The sequence below is a fragment of the Triturus cristatus genome, chromosome 6 (genome assembly GCF_964204655.1).
Source record: "Triturus cristatus chromosome 6, aTriCri1.1, whole genome shotgun sequence".
NCBI lineage: Eukaryota > Metazoa > Chordata > Amphibia > Caudata > Salamandridae > Triturus > Triturus cristatus.
The window spans coordinates 768,720,592-768,743,756 of NC_140589.1; the positions used below are offsets into that span (position 1 = coordinate 768,720,592).

A 23,165-nucleotide genomic window follows, 5' to 3' on the forward strand; every position below is an offset into this window, starting at 1 on the left:
ATGGGTGTTGCTATATTGGTTTCAAGGTTGCCTGGGCTCACGGTGTTAATCTTAAGGTGGAAACGATCTGCCTCTAAAGAGGGTTGAAGAGTACTTTGGATGTCATTGTTACTCGGCTCGTTATTCAGCTGAGAAAGTCAATCTAGGTCGTCCAGGCTCGAGAGGATGGCAAATCTATTTGAGGTGGAAAGAGATGAGTAAAAAGGTTGGGTATTGGGTCTGGATATGATGTGTGAATTTTGGGGATTTAACAGAAGAGAACGTGGGTAGAAATAACTTAGGGCATGTGTCGAAATACCTGGGCCACTGGTAGGGGTATACCAATCTACTATGTGGCGCAAAACCCTGCGGTCTCTAAAGTTTATAATAATTACATCTCCCTTGATATCCTTTGGCCTAGAACCAACCCATTCCAACCTTCTTACATGTAATATTTCCCCATTGATGTCACTGGGGAGAGTCCTGTTTTTAGTGAGCCAGTGAACAACCTTATTTTTAAGTTCCTGATAGGTCTCTTGTTTGTCCCTGGCAAGTACCGGAACACCAGCAAGAATCACCACGTATGGAGCTGCTTCTGGCGGCAGGTCAATGTGATCGGTCATTCGCTCCGGGCCTAGCAAAAGCAGCTGTGAATTGGCATTGCCTTTATTGAGATCTATCGGGTTATGCTTTAGGGTGGCTGTAGGTGACTTACTGACTAGGGCACTGTTTTCCTGTATAGGCTTTGCTAAAGGTAAGGTTGCCAATCTAGGTGGTGGTGCGACCTGAGTTAATTTTTGATCTGATAAGGTATGGCCAACGTGTGATGAGTCAGTGGGATTTTTTTGGGAACTAAAATTAGAATCCCTGATGGATGTGGTAAGCAAACTAACAGTTGTTTCCAGGGATGTTAGCTGAACAGTAAGATTTTTCATTCTTTCCACTAAAGGGGAGAGTAAAGATTTCACCAAATGCTCAATATCTATTAACAGTTTAGGAGAATAAGGTGGATTTATCTGAATATCATCCTGCACAGATTCTACAGATGTTGTGGTCTGGACAACTGAAAGGGTTGATTTAGGAGGAGGGACTTTGATATTTTTCTTACGTTTGGTGAATTTAGTACTCGTGGGTTTATTCCTAAAGGTATTTTTCTTTACTTTCTTGAGGGTTTTAGTGGGAATCAGTTCCGTTATTGAATTATCAGTAAAATAGGAGATATCAGAGGTATACCCGTTGTTTTTATTTGGCACGGTTGATGTGTCCGTGGCGGCAGGGGTCTGGGGGATAAAATTCAAATCGGATACACAGGGTTCAGCAGGGTTAGAGATAGAGGTGGTAGGAGGAGAAAGTACATCCACAATATGTCCCAACGACGAGCGTTTTTGAAACAAAGGTTCTAGGGACAGACGTCGTTCAGCGATAGCTATCTCGTGCTCCAAGACGGTGGCAGCCCTGGTAATGAAATGGTCTAAGGTCCCCCTGACAGATCCTCCCACCGCGGATTTCCGGCTTTTACTTGAACGGGTGGTCATGGTATTTCTATGTATATACAAAGGGAAACAATAACAGTGTACTGTGAGAAAATAACATTTAGATGGCCTGGAGGCGAGGGCAGTACTCTGCAAGCGGGGCCGCAGCCAACCATAGACCGTGATCAAACAGAAATAACAAAGAATGAATAAACAGTAAAAATAACAATTCCCATGTGAGCCCATGTAAACGGGGTGAAATAACGATGTCAGTTGCAGAATCTCAAATCAGATAACTCTCAATCAAAGTCCTGACGAATAATGGAATGGAGTCGTGGCTGCTGTCACACAGACATATGTCAGCTACAGAACGTGTCTGATAACAAGAAACAGTACCTCAAACACCGAAGGCAAGAGATGTGGCCCTGCTCTGCTTCTTCCTGCCTCTGACGGCCCGCGCGCGGTCCCGTGACGCGGGGAGTGTGCTTCCTTTAATTGCGCCTCCAGGTGTCAATGGGCGTGAGCTTCCTCCCCAGGTGCCCCAGGTGGTGCTGGGAAACGTAGTCCCGCTTCAATACGCGGCCGCGAAGGTGATACACGCGGCGGCGTGTGGGAGACAGGCGAGTCAAGGGCATGAACCAGGGACCCTCAATGCAGCAGCCGGGTCGAGCAGTCTCCAGCAACAGGGTTGCGGGCACAGGAGAGTTCCCCCGCTCCACCGGGAGTGTCCTTCCTTTAATTGCGCCTCCAGGTGTCAATGGGCGTGAGCTTCCGCCCCAGGTGCCCCAGGTGGTGCTGGGAAACGTAGTCCCGCTTCAATACGCGGCCGCGAAGGTGATACACGCGGCGGCGTGTGGGAGACAGGCGAGTCAAGGGCGTGAACCAGGGACCCTCAATGCAGCAGCCGGGTCGAGCAGTCTCCAGCAACAGGGTTGCGGGCACAGGAGAGTTAAAATAGGAAGTAATCATCATGGCTGCATGAGCATTACGCAGGACATGGCAATACCAGAGCAGTGCTTACACCGCAGCGCGGTAATTTAAACATAATCATGAATGATCCCTGCCACCGCCGAGATCCTACCCCATGGACCCGCGGTGGCCGCTGTAGTCCAGAGCACGCATTGTGCAGCTGCTGAGTCTGAATGCAGCCCGGGTGGCACGTTTGCCAAGGGAGTCATTCGTTGTGGCCAGGAGGACTCTGGTTTCTATGATTTGAAAGTAGGCAAAGCTATGGCTTGCATTTAAGATGCATGCATTTAAAAAATATGCATAATTGAGCTCATGGTATTTAGATAAACACGTGCCTTGGAGTTGAAAACATTCCTGACTTCAGCCTAATCAAAATCTAATCACTAGTGTATTATTTTTATTGATCCAGCTAGCTCTTTAGTGGGTCAATCAGTGCACCAGTTGTACGCCAGCGGAGCCAGAGGACAGAGCCGCCAGTCACTGACTCTGTGCCCCCTCCCGCGGAGAGCGAACAAAGACTTTAACATGCGAGGGGTGCTCCCTTTGACCTTTTGCAGTGACATTCCTATACCTGAAGCGGAGACAACATTTAACAGTATTTAACATTATTCCTGCACTGGTGAATATTGTATTGTCTTTCTATAGCTCAAATCTTGCTCGCCACAGCCCACTTTCTCCACCTGTGGCGCCAACAGAACCCCTCCAGGCACCCTCTCCTCTTATGCTGCTGTCTGGCTGTTTTCGGCTGCCTCCAATGCTGCCTCATTGCAAACACATACCCTGGTTGGCAATTACCAGAACCCCTCGGGGTGATCCAGGCAGGCCCCTTTGTTATGACCGATCGCCTGTCTTGACCGCAGTGCAGCCGGTTCTCGTCAGGGGCTCTTCAGCCCCCCAGGGTACCCCCACAAAAAGACAACACTCTCCACTGGGTCAGCCCTCCTTCACGCAGCCTCCACTTCGGAGTCTTCTCCTCAGGGGCATACGCACCAGTGCCTTGCTGCAGGCCTCACACAACTTTGTTTCTGCCGTTAGCCCCCTCTTTCAGCTCTCTGTCCTGACCCAGGTGGCGGGGGACTGCAGGATTCAGCGTTGGACCTAAATATTACAGTTTTGTATCCAGAATGAAGCAGTTCTTGTCGACATCTTGCCAGCCATGCCTCCCCATGTGTGGGCATTTCAATGTCAAAATGAGTGTTTCTACTTATGCCTTGTGCACGCGAATGCATCATTAATGTTGCCTTCCACCTAATTCGTGTTTTGACTCTAAGGGGGTATGAAGGGGAACTTAGTCAAGACCAATGATTTAGTGATTTTGTATATGTTATGAAAAAGAGTCCACCTCACAGTTTCTAGTGGTCAATAGTTTTCACGAACCGCGCAACGTACTTGCAATAATACAGCGCTCTTCCTCACTCCGCTGCTGCCCGGCTATGTGTGCCCCTCAGCCTCTCTTGCACCCCAATTAATGCCCCTTAGCTGTTTGCCGTGGGGGTTGTTAAACCGTGAATTTTACTGTGTTGGTTTTGCTTGTGAGAAAATGTCACACATAGCAATCTGAAGACTTAGCAGCCATGAAGCACACGTCATGCTTTACAATTGCTATATTCCTTTTGCTAATAGTGGGCAGCTGCGGGGCTGAATTTGGGCCTTTGAGATAGTAATTATGTTAATTGGAGCACCCGTGTGCACTGCAATTAACAAGAATATTATCTCAAAGGCCAACATTCAGCCCCGCACTTTTAACAAAAGAAATGCAGGGTCAAAAACGACGTGATTCTGAATAGGGCTTTGGGGGGGCGGCCGACCAGCGGGAGGCTCGCCCTCCCGGGGGGCTTTGGGCCGGGGGGGGGGGGCAGCCGGAGCATGGGGGCGGACTTCCGGGTATTGGGCTACTTGTGCGTTTTGGGCTGGTTGGGCTCCTTTTGGGCTGGTGGGGTTTATAGCCGGCCATTTTGTGTGGCGACTCACCATTTAGGTGGATCGTGACACAACGGCCGGCTGGGGGTGGTTGGTGCGAGCTTTGTCCCGCCCTCCCTCCCTATGAGCTGGTGGGCCCCCACCCCTCTTTTAGGGGTTGGGGGGGTGTCTTTCTGGTTGAAAGCCGGGGTGGTTTTCTTGGGGACAGGTGCATCGGGGAGGGATGCTGTGTGGGGGATTTGTCGCTGGAACAGGTGCTGGTGTGCTGCGCTAGATTTTGGGGGCGTTTTCCTAGGTCATGGGGGACATATACTGAGTTATGGTTACGGTGGGGTAGGACATAAGAAGTTACCTAGTTAGGTAGGGTAGGAAAGTTAGGAATTGTAAGTTGTGTTATGATTGTTGCAGGGGGGGAATCAATTTTAGGGGAGGGGGTGGGTGGGTCAGATAGGAAGGCTATATTTAGTGAGGAATAGTTTTGTACGGCACAGGCCAAGGGATGTTCTTATGTAAGGTGCACCTGTTTCCAATAAAGCGGCCTTTTTCACACCAACAAGCTAGCCTGTGGTCTGTGCGGCCCCCCCCGTATGGCCCAAAGCACACATTGTGTTTGACCCTGCATTCGTTTTGCTAATAGTTCGTGGCTGAATGTGAGCCCTTGAGATAGTATTCTTGTTCATTGCAGTGCACACCAGCGCTGCAATTAACAAGAATACTAGCTCAAAGGCCCACATTCAGCCCCACAGCTGTCCACTATTAGCTAAAGAACTGCAGGGTCAAATACGACATGTGCTTTCAGATGATTCTGAAAGCACACGTTGTGTATGACTCTGCATTCCTTTTGCTGATAGTGCGGGCTGAATGTGGGCCTTTGAGATAGTATTCTTGTTAATTGCAGCGCCCGTGTGCACTGCAATTAGCATGAAAACGATTTCAAAGGCCCACATTCAGCCCCGCAGATGTCCACTATTAGCAAAGTAATGCAGTGTCAAACATGACGTGTTCTTTCAGAATCATCTGGAAGAATACGTTGCGCTTTAGATTGCCACATTCCTTTTCCTAATAGTGCACGGCTGCATGGCTGCTTGTTGGCCTTTGTGAAAGTATTCATGTTAATTGCAGGGCATGACAGTGCTGCGATTAACATGAATACTTTCACAAAGGCCCACAAGCAGCCCCCAGCTGTGCACTATTAAGAAAAAAAATGCAGTAAGTGCAGGCGCCACTTGCTCATAAACCCGAGCCCTCCCAAACCATTCAGGACATGAGGGAGACACTTTCCTGACGCTCGGCTGGGTCCTCTTCACCGTCGTCTCTAGCTCTGCCTCCTGCATCCAGAAATGTACAGTATTTCGCGCCGCTCGCATTTTAAAATCGGCAGCGCAAACGATCTTCAGGGTTGTGTTGTGTGTGTGTGTGCGCTACAGTTGGGACACTGCGCGCTCGGGGTGACTTCAGTGCGCATGCACCAACCTGCGCACGTTCTAGGGAACAGTGCCCACAGCTGAGTTTGATTCTCTCACGATACTAGCCAGAAGAACTGTGGTACAGCACAAATTCACAACTCTATGGTGGCTCTGCTTTTTACAGAGCAATGAAGTTACATTACCTGCCGATGCTCTAAGACATAAGTAACCTGATGGAAGTAAAGATCAACAAGCATTTGCAATGCATTAGGTCTCGCATTTACACAAGTTTAAGCTATTGGCACTGTAAATGACAATGCCTTTTATTTATGTTTCAGAAACCAAAGCATAAATAAAAGGCATTTTAATTTACAATGCCAATAGCTCAAACTTGCGTAAATGCGAGACCTATTGCATTGTAACTGCTTGTTTTCCTGTGTCCTCCGGTACAGATCCAGAGCTCCACTCCCAGCAACTATGTGTATAATGACTGACGAACATTTCCCAGAAACACTCCTGGATGTTTTATCGATTGCCAGCTGGAGCGTGATTACTTTCACTTTTGGCGGTGCTGCGCACGCACCACTCGCGTGTTTGCCGGCGTGCGCATGCGTGCACCCCTGCTTGACGTCTTTTTTTTAACTTCTTCAAATGCAAAGCACCTTGTTGTAAAATGTCTTCAGTATAGATGCCGCTGTGCACTTCTTGTGTGATGACTTGAATACGTATATTGTATTCTGCTCACATATACCGTGCTCTTTTCACAGTTCCACACGTCACCACTTCGTTTTAGGATTCATAGTACTGCCTCAAAGTTGGGTAAGGTAAGTATAATGTTATGTTTCCTAAATGCGAGACTCGCCCTCTGTTTCTGAGTTCGAGCGCTATCGAGGTTTATTATTCATATGTTTTTTTTTTTTCAGGGGTCTGCGAATCCGAACACTTTTTTTCAATGTCCACTTTCTGACAGGCTCTCTCTGCCTGTCTCACGGGACTGTCCTACCGGGGACATGTGTGCAAAGTTTCGCTGCGGGGTTTACTTGTCAAACCGAGCTATGCCACTTAGTAGCGCTACAAGTGCGCAGCGCCTGACGGAGTACATCTTCCCCGCCCATCTCGCCTTTCTTTAGGCACCAGACCGAGGGCTCTCAGACATAATTTGTATGCAGCTCTCGTATACATCTGCGATTCTTTTTTTCAAGTGTGGGGAGTGCAAGAAAGCAGTGCATGCCCCCAATAACTGCCTCTGGGGAACAAAGAGCACTCTTGCATACATCAAACAGGGATCATGCAACTACTCGAGGTCAGCTTTCTGATGACCTATAAAATCTAGCTACTGGCCTATGCACTTCTCCTCTTTTGTTCGTCTTTCTTCGGTTACGTTCCTTCCTTTCTTTTATCACCCCATCCCCTCTCCACGTTGCCCCTCCCCCATCCACTTGTTGCTCTGCACGTATTTTGTCCAACTACCCTGCTAATTTCTCGGCATCATGTGTCTCTACCGGGCCCATTCTCACACAGACTTCTGTCCCACTCAGCTGTGTCTGATCCATGCTGCTTGCTCACCCGACACCCTTGCCAGATTTTGCCATCACTCTACTCCATTCTATGTGGTCTTTGGCATCTCTCTCCCACTTCGTTAACTCTGGTGCACTTCTTTGCCCCAGGAATTTGTCGCTGCTCCATCCTGCATGCTCGTTAGACTTCCTGCCAGGCTCTCTTATTAACTTTTCCCTCAGTTTTCCTCAACCCACTCACTGTTTCTCCCTTACACACTCCATCACTGCTGCCGCTGTGTGCTTACGCGACAACAAATTAACCCCACGAGCGCTCCAACGTCAACTGCTCTGTGCGTTCCTGTCCTACCTATCATAAATGTTCGTAAATCAGGCTAAGTGGGCTTCCGCTCTTGTTACTTGTGCTCTGTGTGCTTCCTATCACTGTAGTTGTTTTTACTGTTGATGCTCATGCAATGTGTGGTTCCACTTTAGCTGTTCATGTATGCACCTATCCCAGTTGTTCATGCGCCTGTCTTAGCTGCTCAGTCTACGTGTGCCCCTACGTTACCTGTTCTTGCGCAGTGCAGCCCCCCTAGAAGTTAGCGCCATGTGTGTCCCCCCAACTCTAGCTTCCCTTGCTCTCCGCTCCCATCTGCCCCTGCAGCCCGTTGGAGACCTGGTCCCCCTCCAGACCCGCTCCTCTGGTACTTGGGAGCTTTGAGAATAGTCCGAAGGTGCGAATTTCCCCAATGGTCTCGGAGTGCTTTGTATCTCACGGGGAGAGGCAGAACTCTTTTTCCCACTTACCCCCTGTGCTTTTCTGTCTCAATGGAGATGGCAGCTCGGGACCTCTGCCTGGAGGGTGGGCTTCGCTGAGCTCACTAGCATCTCCGTGCCACCAGGGTCTTAGTAATATTAACCCCCAGCAGACACAGGTTTGAGGTACTGTATTATATAGCGCCCGCTCTATTTATTAGACGCTTTATTATCTATATAACTGCAGGTGCCATAAAGTATTCTATTCCTGGTAGCAACAACTATTCTCTGTGAGTTCCTTTACTTTTTATGGACGTGGCACATTAAATATGCAATACTTGCATTATCAAAGAATACGGGCTTCGGTGTAACACCCTCCATGCTCAGATGTCATTTTTTCTACCTCTTCTATCCTTGTCTGGGCCCTCTGTCGGTTGCAGGGCACTGGTATCCACCCTAGCAACCCCCAACCCACCTTTCTGTAGGATACTCGCTTGAGCTATCGTCAAGACGCGTGTCCCACAGCTCTCTCCGCTGTACCCATTTTAACATTTTGTTACCAACACACAAGCACTTCCTGCAAAGACCTGTGTTTGATCTGCTTTGATACAGCAGAGTGAAGGGCCCCCTGCTTGTTTGGGTGTCAGCAGCATTTTGGTCCCAATGTGTGCTTCGACGTCAGCAGCTTGTTGGGCCCCCTGTGTGCTTGGCTATCAGCAATGTGCCAGTGGGCTCTCTGCTAGCTTGGGTGTCTTCAGTGTGTCTGTGGGTTCCCTGCTTGCTTGGGTGTCAGCAGTGTGTCCGTGGGCTTCAAATAACTGAACAGAGACAATCTATGCACTTGAGATTAAAGTTGCACCCCATCACCCATGCATTACATCAACAACTAACGTCACATACCCGGAAGAATCTCTGCTCTCCACACAATCCATCAGTATCATGTGCATCGCACACAACTTGCCATTTTTTATGCCATCCCACCAAACACACCCAGCACACATGCGTGTCAATTCACACTTCCCAGTGATCCACGCTCAACACAACTCACACCATCTCTGAACACAACCTAGACAGAGACCTGGTTCCCAAACATTTGTTAATGAATAAACAAATAAATACGTTTCTGGGTCTCAAAAGTTTTCTATAAGGCCTGAGCATTCTTCTATGACCACCAACTTGCCCAACTGGCACTGCCCTCTTTCCCCACTGGCACTGCCCTCTTTCGCCAATGGTGCTGACCACTTTATGTGTTTCAAAAGCCTCAGAGCCCAAATGTTTCTTAGTAAAACAAAGGGTTACACTAGCACTAATGGACAGAAGAATAAATTGCTAAAGTATGGGATGGTAGTTGTGTGTTTACCTATGTATTTGGTGCCTTAATGTGATTGGAAACACCTGCTGGCACTATATGAAACAATAAATAAAAGTCCTTAGTGAATATGCGGCAGTATTTATGGTGCTAAAAAAGCATCATTTATAAATGCGAAAGTAGTAAACAGTGTCTGCATTAAGACACACTGAAGACAGTGCTGGTCGTGGTTGTGGTGATGATGCACCCATAATATATTGAGCAGGGAGGGACGTACGTTGGATCATTTCTTTCATTATGATTAGTGCTTAGCGCCTGGGCGTAAAAAACTTTTGCACAAGTGAGGGTGCTCGGTGACCATTTTCCACAGACTGCCACTGTGCTGTAAATGTTTTGCACACACAGGTGTGTGTTCATTTGGACTGCAGTGTCAGCAGGTGCAAAACGTGAGCATTCTGTAGCACAGGGGGGCCACGGGGAATTAGGCCGCTGCTGCGCTTAAATTAAGGGATGACACCAGTACTTTAACTTTTGTGGCTGGAAGACCCCTAGCTGTCTTCTGCCGTTTATTTATCTCCTCGGGACGAGCCCGCCCTGAGGGGTGTAGGCATGCGTGCAAAGTGGTTACATTTTAGAGGAGAGCCCGAGTGGCTCTCTACATCCGTCCTTTCTTTTAGTAACAGACCGTAGGGTTACACCAGTTCATGGAGACGTATATACAAAGTCTTTCAGTCTTTGACTTGGCACAGGGTTCGGCTAGAGCCCATATTTCTGGCTCCGGGAGCTGGAACTGACCACTACGCTGGACGAAACATCCAGGGATGACTCAAACGATTCGCCAGAACAGGCGGACCCAGCCACGGGGACGCTGCCTTCGCTCACACTTCTGGATTCCCGCGGTGACGGACTCAATGTACCTGGCGAGGCAGGTGGGGAGAGACTTGGGGTTGTTTCCAGGTGATCTGGTTCTTCGTGGCCAAACTCTCGCCCGTCTTCTTGAAGCTAGACACATTTCTCATGATGGAGTGCTGTCCCCTCCGAGCAGTGACCATGGTCCCTTGAATGCCCACGACGGTCCACATCTCCGGCTCGTAGGGCGTCCGGAACTTCCAACCGGGGTGTCGGTCTTTGATCACCACTCGGCCTCCCACTTTTAGCTGGAGCTCTTGTGCCCGATGGGCCTCACTGGCCTTGCGGTTCATCATCTCCCTTCTGGCCTGAACCGCTTTGTTGTCTCGCTCCGAGGGCTCCCACATCGGGTCTGACGGGATGCTGTCCCGCGGGGGCCGCTTGAACAGCAGATGAGACCGGGCCCACTTGGTGGTGCTGTGAGGTGTCTGGTGATAGGCGCCAAGGAATTGGTCCAGAGCTGTCTCGGCGTATTCACCTTGGTCTACGGCGATGCACAGCGCTCGGTTCAGTGTCCGCATCAGACGTTCCACCTCCCCATTGGCTTGAGGCCACAGTGGGGTGATCTTCCGATGATGAATCGCCTTGCTCTCGAGGTACTCCTGGAATTCCCGGCCCTGCAACGGTCGGCCGTTGTCTGACTTGACCTCCTCAGGCAACCCCATCATTGCAAATGTCTTGTCAAGAACTCGCTTCACGTGAGTGAATGCGGTGGACGCTACCACCTCCACAATAGGGAATTTCGAAAACGAGTCAACCATGACCAGCATGTGACGTCCATCGCGGAAGCTCCCGAAGTCCAGGCTGACTTTTGCCCAGGGGGTCTCACTAAGCTCTTCAGTAATCACCGGCACCGGCGCCGGATCTCCTCCTGTGATTGTGCAGGCAAGGCACTATCTCACCATCTCTTCCACCATAGAGTCCATTGCAGGGAACCAGACCTGGTTTCACGGCCTTGCCTTCGTGTTGGCCATCCCCTGGTGGCTGACATGTGCCAGTGTGAGAATTAAGCCTGGGCAAAGCACTACGCTACGCTCGCGTAGTTTGCGAAGTTCGCGCTACTTCGCACTACGCGAACTGCACGTAGCACAGTGCGAACACGCGTAGCGTAGTGTTGCGTAGTGCTGCGGTCATTTTTTGCTTGCTCGCGGTCCTCAACGTCAAGTTGGCGACCTGCAAGCAAGCAAAATGACATCCCGGCGAGACTTTTTTCTTGTTCGCGATCAGCAACTTCAAGTTGGCGATCGCGAGCATGGAAAATAAACCTCCCGGCCAGATTCCCAACGTGAGGAGGTCAGGTTTCTCATTGCGAGTGGTCGTGTATGCTCGCGACCGCTCGCGATGAGAAACTACCAGTTCGCGTTGAGAAAGCTGAAGCTCGAGTAAAAATCTACTCGAGCAGCAGAAAACTACAGCTCGCACTGTGCAAGATGCCATTTTCAATGGTTGCACAGTGCCGGTTGCTTGTCCGCACTGTGCAATCATTGAAAACGACATCTGGCACAGTGCGAACAAGGTACTACGCAGTTCGCGAAGTGCTACGCGTAGCTCGCGTAGTGCGAACTTCACTTTGCGTAGCTTCGCAAAGTGCTACTTCGCAAACTACGCCCAGGCCTATTGAGAATCCGCTTCTGTAGCCTTTCTGGAATTACGATCAGGTGTCCTCTCAGAACTACTCCCTGATCCCCCACACTGAGTTCGTGGCGTACTTGCCAGAGCTGTTGTCGGGTGTGGCTGATTTCCGTTCAGAGAGGGCGGCCTCCATCCATAAAATGTGCCCATCCGTTGGTGTCCAGTGCGGCCTTCACCTGTGAAGGTGTCTCATCTTCTTTCGTAGCACAGCCGATCGCCTCGAGTGTCATGGCTGTGGAGCATGCACCTTGCGACACCATCTTCACGAATGCCTCAGCATTGCATGTGTCTGTTGACGGGTCTGGAGGTGATGTGCACTCTGGGTGGCGGGATAAGTAATCAGCTGGGTTGTGGGCCCCGGGACGGAACACGATCTTGAAGTTGTAAGACTGCAGCTGTACTGCCCATTGCTCGATTCTCGGGGGCGCCAGTCTGGATGAGCCTGCGAAGAGCGGGAGTAAAGGCTCCACCTGGAATTCTTGGCCGCATAGGTAGAGGTGAAAGTGTTGACATACCCACTTGATGGCCAGTGCTGCCCTCTCAATTTGGGCGTACCTTGTCTCCGTGTCGGTAAGGGCATTGTTGGCGTAGGCTACTGGCCTCCAGACCTCAGGGCCGTGTTTCTGAAGGAGGACTGCTCCCAGACCCACTGGGCTGGCATCAACGATCAGTTCAGTGCGCCGCCCCTAATGGAAGTAGACCATTACTGTCTTGTCGAGCAGCCCTGCCTTGATGTCATTGAATGCCTTGTGGGTGGTCCCAGTCCACTCCCACTTGTGATCATTGCGTGTGTGGGCCCGGAGCGGCTCCGACATGGCAGCAAGATTTGGAATGAAGCGTCCACAATAGGTGGCCATGCCGAGAAAACTCCTTACTTCTGTGGGGTTCTTCGGAGTACTGGCTGTTCGGATGGCTGCAGCCTTCTTGGGATCTACTAGCAGTCCCTCTCGGGTGAAGGTATATCCAAAGAAATTGACGGATTCTTGGTAGAACAAGTACTTGGACTTGTGAAGGGTCAATCCGCAGTCTTCTAGTCTCTTCAGGGTGGCCCGGAGATGATTGTGATGATCCTCTAACGTGTCTGAGAATACCAAGATATCATCACTGAGGTTAATCACGCCCTGCAGCCCTGACAGTGTCTCTCTGATGGCATTTTGGAAGACTTTGGCTGCCGACGACACCCCAAAGCTGAGCCTCTTGTACCTTCGGAGTTCAACGTGCATCGAGAAGGTAGTAATATACCTGCTTTCGGGTTCAAGTTCCAGCTGATGATACCCGGCGTACAGTTTGGAGAACCATTTGGACACGTTTAGATCAGCCACTATGTCATCCATGGTGGGGGTAATGTGGTGTTCTCTTTTAACGGCCGTGTTTGTCAGCCTCATGTCCACACAGAGCCAGATGGCTCCGGGCTGCTTGGGTTTGGGAACCACGACCAGAGAGGACACCCAGGGGGTGGGGCCAGAGACCTTCTCAATCACATCGAGATCTTCAAGCTTTCTCAGCTCTTCTTCCACCTGCGGGCGAAGATTGAACAGCACTCTCCGGTGCCTGAGGGCGACTGGTCTCACAGAGGGGTCAATGTGGAGTTTGAATTTCTTGCCCTTGAGTTTTCCTAGTCCTGTGAATAGAGCCGGGAACTCCTTCAGAATGGCTTTGGCGTGCGAATCATGGACCTGGTTGGCAAAAAAGACGAGTCCCAGGTCTTCCGCTGTGTGGCAGCTGAACAGTATTGGTGGTGTATTTTCCGCTGGCGACCTTGGCCTGGATGACTCCTCGGAGAGGAAGTGGATCAGTCCCTGCGTAGGTGTAGATCTGGGCCCTAGAGGGTGCAAGTGGGGGCCGTGGTGACAGGCGGTCGTATTGCTCGGAGTCCATCACATTGACAGAGGCACTGGTGTCGCTGAGGGCCTGAACAGCCATTCCCCCACTGAGACGGGGCACATTGGAGGTGGTCTTCGGCGATGGTCCATCCTGCTGACGTATGACACCACAAACACCTCATCGTCATCGTCTTCAAACACAGGATATCGTTCCTGCTGCTGAGCCTCAGATGTCAACGGCGGATCATCAAGGGAGATCTGGTGAACACACTGCGACGTACCCCTTTGCTTCGACAGAGTCTGTCTGAACCGTCCGCCGTGGCACACTTTGGCGTAGTGATTGAGCCTCCTGCAGCTGGAGCATGTCTTCCCCTTCGCCCCACAGACGGCTGTTACCGAGTGGTCTTCCCCACAGTATCCACACTGCCCTCATGGTGGCGGTCTTGGAGCTTGACAAGCTGTGTTGGGGTGCCTTTGGATTGCCTCGATCCTCTCTTCTTTGATTGGGGGTGTGTGGTTCCATGTGAGGCGGCAACTGGCGTGTGTAAGGCAGCCTCCATTTCCTCAGCTCGGACGTCCGACAGCTCGTGGGAGCAGGCCAGGACAAGGATCTCGTCCAGCGAGATCCCAGGTTGACGAAGGATCAGTTTCTGCAGGAGTTTGGAGCGGCATCCCAGGATGATTTGGTCCCGTATCTCCTCCCGGTGATCCGTGAAGGTGCACTTGCTGGCCAGCCGGCGCAGCCGTGAGTAGAATATATCGACGGACTCCGAGTCCATCTGCGACGCCCTCCGGAACTTGAACTTCTCGAAGTCGGGGTTGAGTTGGGGGTCAAAGTGCCTGTTGAGCGTGGCGACCGCTGCCTTATAGTCATCGTCGTCGCCCGTGTTGGGGACCGTTTCGAAGAAGTCATAGATTTGCGAGCCTCCGTAGTAGATGAGAAGCAACCGTTTCAAGGCGCCATCGGTCTCCCTTGTCCCTTTGAAGTAGTGGTTGAGCCGTCCACCCCACGCTTTCCATCGTGGCACAGCTGTGGCAGGGTCTGAGGCTTCACTGAATGGTGGCAGAGGTGCCACAGCCGTGTGGCTATGCCCGGCTGGCGGTGCATTGGCACCTCTGTCTTGATTGCTTCCCCCGGCCTGTTGGCTGGCAGCGCCAGGAGTGGGAGGGTTGCTCATGGTGACCGTGTGTCAGCACACTGGTGTGAGGGTGTGATTTTGGCACTGAGGATCCGTGGGTGGGCGTGCACACTAGTGCTTGGCCACGTGCGATGGACTGTCTTTTGGCCCTAATGGCGCAGAAGAGGCGAGTTTTGCTCTTGGGCACTGACTGTGGCGGTGATATCTCCTCGCCACACATGCAGGGTATCAAACCGGGTGCCAAAGCCTTTGTGTGTGCAGGTGGGACTTGCTGGGATCCCAGTATGCCCTCCTTTCTATTTCCTTTGCCAATGGTTGTTTTTTTCTTCTTCCTTCTTTTGTGTGTGATGAAGGCCGTGGAGTCCTGCCCTCTCTCACACCCTTGTCCCTCGTCTTCTTGGCAGGTGCAGGCAGCAAGCTGGGCAGCCTAAGATTCGGGGCCTTGCAGCAGGAAGGTGTTGGGGCCTAGCACTCGGCCCAGATGCAGACAGACGTTGGTGGGGGCTGAAGGCAGGAATGAAAGGCCACGTGCTGTTGCAGTCCGTGCAGGGAGCAGGAATGGCTGATCACGCCACCGCTGGGCACACAGCAGGGAGAACCTCGCGCGGCGGGCATTCACCCCAGGTAACGGCCGCAGCACGCCCCACTGGCTGAACATGCTCCCTGTGGACAGGGAGATGCATGGGCGAGTGCGAGCACAGCGATACTCCTCACACTGGCAGGCAATGCAGGCTGCAGACATCGCACAGGCTCAGGGAGACACCAGGCAGCTTTCCACCGGCAGACGGAGTAGGGCGCTGCGGATGGGCTCCATGAGCTCGCAGCAGATTGCCAAGTGAGTGGCAAGACACGCGTGGGGTGCGACCGGCCCTGTCGCCAATGTAGCGCGGCGGGGCCACGGGGAACTAGGCCGCTGCTGCGCTTGAATTAAGGGATGACACTAGTACTTTAACTTTCGTGGCCGGAAGACCCCGAGCGTTCTTCCGCCATTTATTTATCCCCTCGGGACGAGCCCGCTCCGAGGGGTGTAGGCATGCGTGCAAAGTTGTTACATTTTAGAGGAGAGCCCGACTGGCTCTCTACACATTTGATGGCATCTAAAGAGCATACGGTAAGGCAGCGCCAGTGTGCCATTCGGGGAGTCAGTGCAGCCCATTGTGTTTCTCCCTGACCAGAATATTTTAGCATGGTAGGTATCAACATAAGTGGAGTTGTGGTCTGGTGGCCATGCCGTGTGCTCTTATCCAGGAGACCTCGGTTTGAATGTTGGCTTCACTGCTTGATGAAATGCATGATACTAGGTTAATCCCTGTGTTTACTTCTATATATGTTTACATATTGCACACCCTGAATTTATCCGAGAAGCAATTATCATTATGCATAACAATATCGACGAAATAGAAACTGCAGGAGAGCAGGAAACAGAGAGGATTGAGATCAAAAACAACAATAAGGAGTGAGATTTCTGTTCAACGACCTAACCAAAATCCGGAAAACCAAATTGTGTAGCGTATTTAATACACTGCAAACAAATCTATATTGGTGAAGAATAACACCAGTTTTTGGTAATTATTTTCTGAATGTATTCATGTTTCTTGTACCACTGAGGTCTCCACTCTAGGAATACACATTTGAAATTAAATCACCGCATTAGAGAACACGGAACAACAGAAAAACAGTGTGTGTTCTCTATATATTTTTCAAGCTGAACAGAAAACTGGAAGATTCTTACACCAATTACACCCCCCACGCCACTGCTTGATGTGGCTTTCTGAAATCCATCAGCTATAGGATATTAATTTAGAAGGTATGAAACATCACTAACACTTATAACCGCACCACCAAACCATCTGCGCTCCAGGAGGAGCAAGAGGCCCTCTCAACCAACATAAGTATCATACAAGCAAGGATAGAGCAACGTAGATGGTCTGGGTAGGAGCTGGGGGTTTAGGTCTGGTTGCTGGAGGGAGAAGCAGACATGAGGGCAAAGGAGCTCAATTAAGCAGTGATGATGGGTGGGGGATTGAGATAATGCCAGGTGCCCGGGTTACAGTGAAAGCGGGCACCCATGTTGTTATTGAAAGCAGGGGCCCATTTTACAGTGGAAACAGGCGCCCGTGTTAAAGTGAAAGTGGGCACCCATTTTCTTATTGAAAGCGGGCACCCATGTGCTGCCTGCAGTAAGAGAAACTCAATAAGGAAATAGTGCTTACAGACTAAATAACATGTACCGTGTAACAACCGAAGTAAAAGGGCCAGTCGCCATGGGAGTTTACAAATGAAGGCAAGGCGGTACTAAGGAGGGACTAACAAGTCTATTTATGAATCAGAAGCCAGCATTTATGAAGGACAATGACACAAGCCAATGACAAATATAGGCAGACAGTGGGCGGAGCTTCAAGTGCATACTCCAAAACTGCATGCCTCGCAGTGCAGCGCATGAGCGCTGCCTCTAGGCTTGACCTAATAATTAAAATATATGTGTAACAAAATACGAAACAAAGAATTGTTCAGTCTCAGTTCCTACAGTTTAACATATCAGTGGGTTTGTGGTTGTAAAATAACTTTTTGTAATCCATACAACCCTGTTTGTAAGTCAGAGAGGTTGGTATGAGTGCCTTTCATGATGAAATGTATAATTGCATTGTCACTGCGATTAACCAGATACTCTCACCCAAGACAAGGGGGTTCTGATTCACAAAGGGCGGTTGCCCATTTTTGCCCTAGGAATTTATGCCATACGGCCTCATGGGAGCAGACAACAGACTAAGAATCACTACAAGCACTTCCGATGTTTTCTCAAATGGGACACTTTTTAAAGGCAGAACCTGTCCCTTTAAGAGTCACAGTCTTGTTTTGTAATTTATTTTAAAGGGGCTACTTGTAGGTCATGCTAGAGGAGAAACCGAGCAAAATAGCAGAATAGTACCTATTTCATTGTGTGAGCCCACCTCATAGTTGAAGAACTAGGATTAAGAAAACCCAACACTGCAGAGATAAGTTTTCACCTAAGACAGTGAATGATGTATAGTTTGTGAGATATTTTGTTTTCTAACATTGGGCTTAGAGGTTGTCACCCATTGCTCACCACTGTTTGGCTTCAAATTACACTCCTATTTGCTTGTTTCTTATTAGTTTGCTGCCACAGGCTCCCTTCCTCTTCATCCTTTTGTCCCTCATAGATGCATTACATGTGTCTTTCCACTGCTCATATTTTAAGGAGCTCTGTTCTCTTATGTTTAGGCACTCTACCAAAGAGCATCTTTTTCAGCTGGCTCACTCATGTACTTCTCCCCCCTCACTTCTTCCTGTCCACCCACTGCTGTCCGTCTCCTTGCCCCAGCCCATCTATTGCTCCAACATCTGTTTGATCCCTGCCTCTATTTTCCACCCTCCGTTAACTGTATGCGTGCCCCAGAACCTCCCTCCACTGCCCAGGACATTGCTCCCAGCTTCTCCCTTCAAGCTTCTGTTGTTCGTCTGCTTGCTCCCAACCACCAAGACACACCCTCCCTCTCTCCGTGCTACAACCATCCCTGACCTCTCTCTGTGTTTCCAACCACCCCCGCCTTCTATCTGTGCTCCCTCTCACCTGCCTTCCCTATCTTCGTTCTGCCTCCCTCCACACCAATACAAAAAATCTGTTGCCTCCACACACACCCTCCTTCAATGCATGTTGCCTCTTACTCTGCCCTCCTTTCAGGCCAACCATTTGAGCAGTACAAAAAAATGGCCACAGTAGAAATCTGTATTAACAAGGAGTCAAATCAATCACCTTAATAAATCAATTAATTCGATTTATTTCATGTTCATGATGTACTTAAGTACAAATTCAATGGCAGAAAAAATATCTGTACAATTCTAAAAAGGTGCTCCAAGGGAGGGAAGGAAAAGGTGCTCAAAAGGAGTGCGCTTGTGAGGGTTATAGAGAAGGAAAGGCGATGTGCAATCTAAACATCGCAGACGGATAGTGACCTATCCAGCCAATCTAAAGGCTAAATATGCAACAACATAGTATCCTCATAACACAGTAACACAATTACTGTTGTCTATACATGAGAAAATGAGAAAGACCGTTGACATTTCGACCCCCTTGATGTATGTAGGGTATTTTATCCTTAAAATAGGGTTTTCATCAGGATATGAAGAGACACCCTTAAGGTCCCCCAAAAGCATCTGGCGCGAAAATTGAATATATGGGCCTGTAGGCTCCTGCGTCATAGAGGCGAGTAGAGAGGACTTACAGCCCGTTAATTGTGAGTCAGTGTGGCGTCAAAGTTATGGCCCCTTTGTGTGAAATCAAAAACGCTTTGATAAGATGAGGTGTATTCAAAAACAGGGCTTTGTCCTTAATGCCAACTGTGTGGCAAATCGCGGAGAATCAGCAAATTTAATGGATGAATAAATGAATTATTCCATCTTGGACCTGTCAGCTCTCCTCCGTGACAATTAGGATACTGACCATTTGAAGAAGCACAATAACACGGCCAAAACTGCCTGCTTCATATCGTTTGTTTAAACTTGTTGCCCGTATTCCCCCTCACACTCCCTTCATCAGTGTTGCCACATGCTCCACCCTTCTTTCCACCCAGCAATTACAAAAAAATACTATTTCAAGGACAGTGCTGGCTGCACAGCAGTGATTTTTTTTTAAAAATGTGTCTGAGTTACCATCACCACATGCCCTCCCTCTTTTTTGCCTCTTGACTTGTGCTTTCATCCACTTGGATACCAGTTTTCTGGGTAGATTAAAATATTTTTCTATTTCTATGAATTGTTCTTAAATCCAGCGTGATGTTTTTTAGAAAAAAAATTAGGGTCGCCAACAAGCTTTAGACAATTTCAAATAAATCATATAAGCACATGATACACATATTCGTCATATCAACTTGTTAAAAACCTATAAAAAGAGGAATGGCAAAATTAATCACAGTGTGATTTAATATCTGTACCTTGTGAGAAAGTGAAAGGCCTGTGCTGGTAAGGTTGACATTAGTTAGTAATTTCAAACATGAGTGTGAGTCTCCTGGTGTTTGCTTCCTCACAGCATGATGCCATCCAAAGCCATGAGTTTGAACAATTGGTTTAATTTGTGATTCATCCAGAACCAAAACCCATCTATGTGGTCCGTTCAGCATGTGATACTCACAGCTTCCTCCAGCAGTATGGGCGTAGCAAGCCATCTACAGGAGAATAACTAGCAACCTGTGAGCAACCATCTGATCTGCATTCTCCTGATCTCAAATGGAGATCTCCTTTGTCCATTTCGGAGTCCTGCAGCAGATGGTGGGAAGGGGTTGTTCCCACATGCACTTATTTGTGGTCTGTCTGCAGTTCAGTCGCAGTCCTTTCTCCCCCAAAAAATTAGCTGGTGTACAACATAGCTAATACAAATTCCCAAAGCTAATAGCTCCAGTAGGCGAGGCCAATTGACTTTGCCAATGCTTGTTTCACCAGGTCGTACTGACATGCGACAGACTCACATCCTTTTATGAAAGCCTGGGCAGTGAACTCCGCTTCGCTAGAGGAGTTTGCGGAGTTTCCCGCACTCCGCGTTGCGCGGAGCTCGCGGAGATCCGAAAAAATCCGCTTTGCGCAGCATAGCAGAGTTTTTTTCCTCGCTCACATTCACTAACATCAAGTTGGCGAACACGAGCGAGGAAAATCCACCTCCCGGCGAGATCTTTCCTCGTTCGCGATCGCCAACATCAAGTTGGCGAGCGCGAGTATGGAAAATCAACCTCCCAGCGAGATTTCTCAATGCGGGGGGAGGGGTCAGGTTTCTCATTGCGAGTGATAGCGTATGCCCGCGACCGCTCGCGTTGAGAAACAGCCCGTTCACGCTGAGAAAGCTGCGGCTCGAGTAAAAATCTACTTGAGCGGCAGAAAAAGTAAGCTTGCGCTGTACATGGTGCTGTTCGCAATGATTGCACAGTGCGGACAAGCATCCGGCACTGTGCAATCACCGCGAACTGCATTTTTCTAACATACTCCGCCACTCTCAGAGCCCCATGTATCGCGGCAGAGTTTTTTTTGCACTTCGCGTATCTTCACGTAGTGCAACTCAGCAAACTCCACCCAGGGTTACTTTTAAGTCACCCGGTGGGGAATACTTTTGCATTAAGGATATTTTTGTAGCTTTTTCACTTATACCTTCAGATTACTATAAAAGTACCAGAAATATAGGATAATGTATACTTACTAACCTGTGGTATTAAAGAAAGACTTAAAAGTCTAGAAACAGCAATTGAAGTTTCTGAATATGTGTCTCCAACAACAGCTTTCAGCACGGATTTATCGCTGGAGTTTCTGCACTCTGCAGTCATTTCATCAAAGGAACTGTTTTCCGCTATGTATCTCATAGCTCCCACAATGGCCTTGGAGACATCTGCACACGTGTCATAAATTTCGTACCCCAACTTGATTCCGGGCAGCAGGGTGGAGTTGTTGATTTTTTCAATTGTGTACATCATGGCAAGAGCTTCTGTGAAGCCTCTCAGTTCCAGCCTGCAAAAAAGTTTGGAAAAAAGCAAAGTGTCACTTGTTTGAGAAACAAAGCAGAAGACCGTTATCTCATGCAGCCTTTGATGGAGAGGTATTGTAGTACGATTTTAAACAAGCACCAGCATAGCCAGTAGGCGTTTTATTTTGTGTATGGCTGTACTTGATGGCTTGAGCGCATTAAAACCAAACATTTGGACTTGCCAATGCTTGTGTCCTTTAGCATCTATCGCTGTCCCTATATTTGTTGCACAATGCTTTATTTTTGTAAACAATTTTTTGTTTGTTTATTCACTGTTACAAAAATTGATTTTTATGCAGGCATAATACACGTCGATAATATATCCCAAGAGCACAATTAGCAGAATCTCTTCATTCTCTGCCGAGAAACAAACAAGATTGCATAGGGCCGTACATCTCATCTTGACTGGTTGTGCTGGTGCAAAACAGGAAACCGGTTCATTCTCTGTAAACATGAAGATGAGTATTCGGATTGAATTAGGGCACCATGTCTGGTTGTTCCAGGACGTTTGTATCTATTGATGGTGTTGTGTGGTCTTCAACTCTAGGTTAATCGGTATTTGAGGTTTTTAACGCTTCTCTGTTCCCCTAGACACTGCGGTGTATTTGGGTGAAGAACTAAACACGGGTTATCACCTTGAGTATATTCATCTCGCGAAATTCAGGGATGACATTAAGGAAAGTGTAGTGAGTTGGATTATTTAGAGATTTGGTCTTCTTTTTTTAATGGCAGGTGTTTTCCTGGTCATAGTGTAATTGTGGTGTTGTTTTCTTTTATTTAAGCTGGAACGATAATTGTGCATCTTTTTGTTTGGTTCAGTTAGGCACACTCTTTGAGAATCTGGGTGAATGTGACTATTCCCATTGTGCTTTGGTGTATTTTATATCTGCTGGGGGGGTACCATGTAGCAGTTGTTCATAGTAGAGGGTGATGATATAATTATACTGCTTTGGATGTAATGAATTGACACCATCTGACTTCACAGACTTCTAATTGGTCTTTTACTCTATATATTATTATTTCATGTCCCACCATTGTTGTCTTTTCTGTTTGCCAGTTTGTAATGTTGATAACATAGTGATCTTCCGAAGTCTAAAGATGCATAATATGGCTATTGACGTGCTGTGGCAAATCAGTGTCTCCAGTGCGTTGTCATCCTCTCAATGCCTGATATGTTATCTAATATAGGAAGTGAAACTGTAGTCTAGTATTGGAACACACAAGGAGTTGTCAGATTATGCAAAATGTGTCTCCAGTAAGGAGAAATTGAAGTCCAGGACCGTAGAATGAGTGTTATGTCACAATTCATCAATTGCCGACATTAGGAGGAAAGACTTATTTGTGTGGCATGTAACTTGTATGATAAATTGACATTCAGGTAGGATTTTAAAGTAACTCAATTTGAGTCTTTCTTCTCTAAGTCCCTTGCCATGAAATAGTCAAATATCATCCCATTCCCCTTCCATGCTTTATTGCAAATGGGTTCCACCCATTTAGTCGGCCAAGATTTTTTTGCTTTTCATCACCTGGGGCCATAATATTCACGGGTCACATTTTCCCTATATGTAAGCCATTACATGAAACCTGGGTCATAGTATTTGTGCAGGACTAGCATTTTTTTTTTTATAAAACTCTTTCCCATTCCTGTCCTTTCAAGTGAGCAAAAAAGGTAGTCACATTCTACTAAATCTAACACCTTCTCAGCATTGAGTGACAGGGCTACATTTTCATCATGATGCTCATGGACTTGCCGAAGTAGATTTTGTTGAGGCTTTATATTAACTCCCAAAATCCTGCCAGCCATGATGTCTGCCTGAGATGCGTGAATG

The 23,165-nt window shown here is 48.5% G+C and overlaps 1 protein-coding gene across 1 annotated transcript in view; it reads right to left on the reverse strand.

Annotated features, from left to right (window-relative positions):
- LOC146817842 (G protein-coupled receptor family C group 6 member A-like) overlaps positions 1–23,165 on the reverse strand; it is a 119,461-nt gene that overhangs the window by 80,067 nt on the left and 16,229 nt on the right. The window contains exon 2 of the mRNA XM_085611305.1: positions 21,020–21,320. Coding sequence (XP_085467431.1) covers positions 21,020–21,320 — 301 coding nt within the window. The remainder of the gene's footprint in view (positions 1–21,019; positions 21,321–23,165) is intronic.